This window comes from Lactuca serriola, chromosome 8 (genome assembly GCF_051521515.1).
Source record: "Lactuca serriola cultivar US96UC23 chromosome 8, Lser_US96UC23_V15, whole genome shotgun sequence".
Taxonomy (NCBI): domain Eukaryota; kingdom Viridiplantae; phylum Streptophyta; class Magnoliopsida; order Asterales; family Asteraceae; genus Lactuca; species Lactuca serriola.
Genome location: NC_136415.1, coordinates 251,642,582 through 251,649,681, shown reverse-complemented (window position 1 = coordinate 251,649,681; position 7,100 = coordinate 251,642,582). Strand labels below are relative to the sequence as shown.

Sequence of the window (7,100 nt, the reverse complement as noted above, 5' to 3'; positions counted from 1 at the left end):
CAATTGATCCAAAAAATAAAGTTAAAACTACAATTTCAATAAGGAATTAAGTGTTGACCGTAACATTAACCCAATTTAGTTTAACCCTTTTATTGGATCCACTTTGTGTAGCGTATAGAACCATTGCCCTATAAAAAACATCAACAAATAGGTGTTTATTGTATTCACATCAAATGCTTTGATAATTTATATTACTTACGAATCAACAATTTTCTTCAACTGCATATTGAAATTGGCAGAACTCAAGGAATCAAGATAATAGCAAGTATCCGATTTCATGTCTAGTACACCCAATACCCAATGTCTTCTACAAAAACCACAAACAAAATTAAGTCAAATAATTAATATAATTGCAGTCATTTTCAAAATAAAATGTCAAAATCAAACCCGGGATTGTAGGGCATAAAGATGATGTCATTGCCCTGTCTTTTAGACAACCGATCTGCTAAACCTCTGCTTGCATCGTCAATATTCTTAGATTTCCCTTTACGCGTACTTGGCGAAATTAATGCCGGGTTCACAAAGAAAATTCCATGATCTCTTTATGGGGAGCCATACTTCATTTTGTTAAACAATACTCTATTATCATACAAACACTAAATTCATTAAACAAATCTTGTTTTAAGACACAATGATATTTAAATTAAATTTCTTGCACTTACATCATATAAGACACAATAACAGCACCAATCAGCTCATCCATTGTAAGAACTGCTTCAAAATCATCCCAATTTAAGTACGTGTAACTATCGTACCCAAAAAGATCCTTCTCACTCTGCACTTCTATAGAATCAACCTTCGTAACTTGTCCATCAGCCATCATTGCAGTCATTTTCAAAATACTACTCTTCTCAATCCTTATTCTTGTCTTCATCTGTGCTCTGGTCCACCTTCTTTGCAAGGTCACATTTTGTTTCTCCTTCTTTTTAATCTTCTTTTCTATTCCATTCCCTTCTTCCATATCATCCACTTCTTCCACATCACATGGTTCTTTTTGTTCATGATCAACCATTTTTCTTGTCCCCTTTTCTTTCTTATTACTTCCTATTTCTTCTTTTAAAGGTGTTGCACCTTCCTTCAACGATGTTGCATGTTTCTTCACTGGTGTCACAGGTTTCCCCACCACTTTTCCCTAAAAAAATTATCAAAAATATAGAATGAAACAAGAATCATTTACTGAAGCTGAAAAAGAACTCACTCAAATATCAGAAAAAATAAGAAAACCAAGGGAAAATCTGTGAAAATTACCAGGTCAGAGCATCAATTAACTAAGTGTCTTGGCTAACTTAGTATGTGTCCCAATGCATCTTTGACCTTCACAATGAACTCCTTTTCAAGTGGAATGGGTATTAAAGCTTCTCCTTGAAAAATTGTTTCCATCATAACTTCAATGTTTTCATCTGTTACATTAATGCAAATATTTTTGAAAATACCCGATGCACTATACTTCATTATGGTTCCTTTAGCGACTACATTTGCAGCAAATTCAATCGCAAGAAGACATGAATTATCCTACCAAAATATAGTATGTTAGTTTGTAGAAAAAGAAAATTTTGTAAATATATTTTTCATAATTGTCTTCAAGGACTTACAAGTGATTCATCCCGTGATTCTTTTTCAACATCTTCAATGACGCCCCCTACTTGGCAACTTGCGGCTTCATAAACATTAAGTACATCTCTTTTTAGTTTCTCCAAGTCATCTTCAAGTTTGTTGATTCGTTTATCCACCCTATCGTTCTCAATGTCCAAGTAATACTTCACATTCTTGGGTAAATAAAAGTATTGTTGTGGCGTTATAAATTTACCCATCCCTCGTACACGCCCACGTTGTTCCTGAGTACCCAAGGCCTCTGTAAGCACATCATGTGTTCCACGTGTAACCTCTCCAAAGCTTCCCGATTTCTGCAGCTCATCCTGTAAAAAAATTGGGACAAATGTTAGAAAATAAAATGGGACAAATGTTATTTTTTTATATATATATATATTTGGCGTTCAATGAAACTTACAATTTTATCAACAATCATCTTGACATTTGATTTGTATCCTCCTGTCTTCAACTCTCTTGCTTTTTTCCACAACAGTGTCCTATCAATCTCCTCTTCTGTCTTGTCGGTTTCTTGCATCTAAATTATCAAGAATAACAAAGTCAATTAACATAAATTTATACAAATAAAATAATCAATACTTAGTGGGAATCATACGATGTTATTAATGAGTCTGGCATATCCTTTTCTGCTCAAACGATAATTGTATTTATGATGTGCACGAGTAATTTTTACCTTTTGTACTTTTCTCCTGCATTAGAAATATTAAAATTGTAACTACAAACTTTTAACTGTCCATTTTTTTGTAATTCTATGGGATATAAATGCATGTAAGAAAAGTTTAACTAACCTCCCACTTTTTTGTAACTCTATGGGATACAAAAACTTTCTAGTCTTCTTTCTTTATAAACGGATAATCTTTCGGAGGTTTGAATAGATTTGCCTTGGGATCTTTACTTTGGTTCTTAATGAACTTGGCATATAGATAATGCTTGAAGTTTCTCGACTTCTTCCTGATCGATTGGAGAGTTTGCTTCCGGATCTTTGGGTCAACTACAAACTTTTCCTGAAACATAAAAAAAAGGGGTTGGTTAAAAAACAGATCTAAACATGGACAAAAACAGAAACACGGACAAAAATAGAAACAGAGACAAAAACAGGTAATAACAAGAAGAAACAGAGACTTACCAAAACATATTGCCATAACCCTTCCCTTACTTCTTCACTAACTTCCAGCCAAGACGCGTAGGTTATGGGAACCATTGTTCTTGCAACCAAACCCTCAAAAGTAGACAGTTTTGTGGCTTCCTTTCCAACCAGGACACCTTTTTTATTGTAAGTTATTACGAGTTTCACTTTATTAGCTTTTGCCTTATATATCGGATCTCTTTGTTTGGATTCTTCATCGTGATCAGAAGCTGAATCCGATTCCATGTCACAAAAATACAACCCGTTTCAACAAAGATTCAAATAAAATTAAGTACATTGTTATTTGTTGCAGTTGGAAAAAAATTAATCACATTCAAAATCTGAAATATAAACATACCAAAAACTTTATTATTCTGCAAAAAATATATTTAAACTAATATGCCCTTGCCATCTGGGCGCGTACACAAAAAATCATCATCAAGGTCTAATAAAGCGGAGTCTTGTGTTAAATCAAAAGTAGCATCAAATTCCAACATATCATCAGTTTCACCATTTGATCCATACTTGTACATCCTATGTGGTGTGAATCCAACAACATGCAAATTCTCATCTTGTTGATCTTGAACATAAAAAACCTGTCTGACTTGACTAGCTAATACGAAGGGTTCATACTTCTGACTAAGCCTATCAAAGTTAACTACCGTGAATCCTAAATCATCCTTTTTTACTCCACGACTACCAACCCAATCACACATGAATATAGGAATAGTAAACATGCGATAATCAAGATCCCATATCTCCTTTATGCGACCGAAGTAAGTAACAGCACCATACACAGGATTGGAGTCTTTTGCACTAGCAATCTGCATAGTATGTGCAACTAAATATACTCCACTGCATTGAGTTGTTCTAGACTCATCTCGAGATGTTGTATGAAAATGATACTCATTTATGGAAAAACCGCTATATTTACTAACAACAAAATTTGGCCCTTTGGCCAACCAACGAACATCATCACAAATATCTTCCCTGTTAGCCAAACGTTTTCCAACCTAATAGAAAAATATCTAATTAATGTAATTAAAACAGAATAATAAAAAATATTATAATTCTAACAATCTTATTTTAAAAACAAACCTCTTTCTTAAAACAACTAATAGATCTTCGACTATGTTGGCTCTGCAACCATGTACTCTTGCGAGCGTGACGGGGGTTCAGATCCTTCAATTCCAACATATGTTGCCTGAAGTGTATTACAAGTTAGAAGAATGTTTTATATGATAGATAATGGTATAAGAGTATACAGTTTCATGTAATTCTTAATCTATATATGGCTCCACAATAGCAGTGTTTCGTAATACATAAAGATGAGCTTGATCAAGTAACTGAGCATCTACAACATCGATTGTAGCCTTTGATAAAGGCTTGCCGCTGCGGATTCTTTCATCAACATGTTCATGAGCATTGCCAATTGATTTCCTATTTTTTAAGTAGTCTGAACAAAATTCTAAGGCCTCCTCCGCCACATAAAACTCTGCAATGCAACCCTCGGGTTGATGATGATTTCTTACATACCCTTTAAGTGTTTTCATGTATCTCTCAAATGGATACATCCACCAAAAATGAACCGGGCCACACAACCTCACCTCTCTAACTAAATGCACCATCAAGTGAGTCATGACATCGAAAAATGGAGGAAAGTACTTCTCTAACAAACATGATGTTAATATGATGTCACTTTGCAACTTGCCTAGCTTACTAACATCAACAACTTTACTACACAACTCATTGAAAAAATGGCACAGGCTTAGGATTGTTCTCCGCACCTTCACATCTAACACCCCTTTGATTGCAAAAGATAGAAGTTGTTGCATTAGTACATGACAATCATCAGACTTCAAACCATTCATCTTTGAAACATCATCCGACACGAGATTCTTGAAATTAGAGCAATACCCATAAGGAACTTTTATGTTAGACAGGGTATCATAAAATAGATGTTTCTTTGCGGAATTCAATGTGTACTTGGCAGGCAGAAGCCAATGTCGATCCCCTTTTGGTTGAGGTCGTAATTCAGTCTTAATGCCCAACGCTTCAAGATCTTGTCGTGCTTTTAATCCATCCTTTGTCTTGTGAGGCAAATTCAACGTTGTCCCATAAACACTCTCGGTCACATTTTTTCTATGTGCATGAGATCTAACTGATGGCGAATAGGAAACTTCTTCCAATAGTCAAGTTAAAAAAAATCGACTTTTTATGCCAAAATTTAGATCTCTCGTCGATACTTTCTTTTTTCTTCTTTGAATTTTCCTTCTTTGGCGTTCCTTCTTTGATGCTCCCTTCTTTGACTTTATTCTCTTTAACTTTATCTTCTTTGGAACCTTTTTGCCTTTATCTTCTTACCCCATGTAGTCTCAGATCCCGCCAGATAGTCATAAATATCTTCACCTGATGATGGTTGTGGCATAAAAACGTGCTCATGTTGATTGTTGAAATGTTTTTTTCTTTTACGAAAAGGATGTTCAGGTGGTAGGAATCTTCTATGCCCAAGGAAGCATACTTTTTTGGACTTTGGCAACCATTGTGAACAAGTATTCTTTGAACATATTGGACAAGCATAATAACCATTGGTAACACATCCCGAAAGATTACCATATGCGGGAAAGTCACTTATAGTCCAAAGTAATATTGCTCTTAGATTGAAGTATTCTTTCTTATAAGAATCAAAAGTCTTAACGCCAGTTTCCCACAAGAGTTTCAGATCTTCTATCAATGGTGCCAAGTAGACATCAATATTGTTTCCAGGTTGGTTTGGTCCGGATATCAACAAAGTCAACATCATGAATTTTCTTGACATACACAAATAAGGGGGTAGATTATATGTTATTAGGATAACCGGCCAACAACTATGCTTGGAACTTAATGACTTGTGAGGATTGATACCATCAGCAAACAAGGCTAATCTAAGATTTCGTTTTACTTGTCCGAATTCTTTCCACGTGTTATCAACAAGCTTCCAAGAAGGGGTATCGCGAGGATGAGTAAGCTTCCCATTATTGACCCGACCTTGTGCATGCCAAGTTAATTCATGTGCAATTTGTGGTATTGAAAACATTCTTCTAAATCTAGGGATGATAGGAAAATACCACAAAACTTTTAAAGGTATGTTTTTGGTATTCTTCTTCCAATGAGAAGTGCCACAAGTTGGACATTGAGAAGCATCTTTATGTTCTTTCCAGAATAGAACACAATCATTTTCACATGCATGAATCTTCTCATATTGTAGACCTACTCCTTTTAGCAACTTCTTGGACTCATATATCGAGCTAGGGATGGTATTGTTTGATGGTAAGATATCTTTTAGGACAGACAACAAAGCATCAAAACTAGCATCAGACCATCCTAACTGACCCTTCAAATGTTGGAATTTCAATAATCCACTAAGTGAATTATACTTTGACCCTACATAAAGTGGCTTATCACATTCTTCAAGAAGTGATTTCAACGAATCAGGTTCTTCGTCTACATATTTGAAGGCATCATGTAGCATATCCTTTGTATAAATAGCATCAAGAAGAATGGAATTGTTAGGGAATCTAGAATCACTCTTGGGTTGATTTTCTCCATGGAAAGACCAAATCTTATAATTCTCATCGAAGTCGTGGGCAAACAAATGATAACGAATATTGTCAATTGCATGCTAACACAAATTGATGCAATTTACACAAGGGCATGGAATAACATCTAACTTTGGATTATTAGTTTGTGCAAACTCTAGAAAGCATTCACACCTTCATCATATGCATTTGATAATCTACTAGAGGAAATCCATGATTTATCCATTAACATTTGTTTCCAACCTACATAATTATTTACCATTTAAAGCAATAACGATTACGCATGTTTAAGGGACAAAAACTGCGCAAAAGCAAAACTGTACAGGGGCCAAAACTGTATAGGGACAAAAAACTGTACAGGAACCAAAACTGTACAGGGACAAAAAACTATATAGGAGCCAATCTTGACAAAAAAAAATAGTTCAGGGGCCAATCAGATGTCAAATACATGTTCAGGGGCCAATCCTTTACAAAATTTTATATTTGTATTTGTTGTGCAGGGACAAAAAAACTGTACAGTGGCCAAAACTGATGCATGGACGAAAACTGTACAGGGACAAAACTGAAGTAGGGACAAAAAATTTTATATTTGTATTTATTGTAGTTCCGGATTGCTTGTAGTTCATATTACTTTTTCAGCATGTTATTAGGGGTAGTTTAGTCTTTTTTTCAGCATGTTATTATGTGTATCTGTTTCTTTATACTATTAAAATTTTGAATATGAGCTTATTTGAATATTTTTATATGTTTGTTATAAAATTTTATGAGCTTTTACAGAAATTTGAAAG

The 7,100-nt window shown here is 34.7% G+C and overlaps 1 protein-coding gene across 1 annotated transcript; it reads right to left on the bottom strand.

The window, feature by feature from the left end:
* Positions 1–3,058: 3,058 nt before the first annotated feature.
* Positions 3,059–6,501, bottom strand: LOC145068025 (uncharacterized). Its single transcript, XM_079015028.1, has 6 exons — positions 6,487–6,501; positions 5,099–6,395; positions 4,057–4,913; positions 3,882–3,938; positions 3,159–3,747; positions 3,059–3,075 (listed from the first exon to the last, which is right to left on the bottom strand). The coding sequence occupies exons 1-6, from the start codon at positions 6,499–6,501 to the stop codon at positions 3,059–3,061; spliced, it is 2,832 nt and encodes a 943-aa protein (XP_078871154.1).
* Positions 6,502–7,100: the final 599 nt, after the last annotated feature.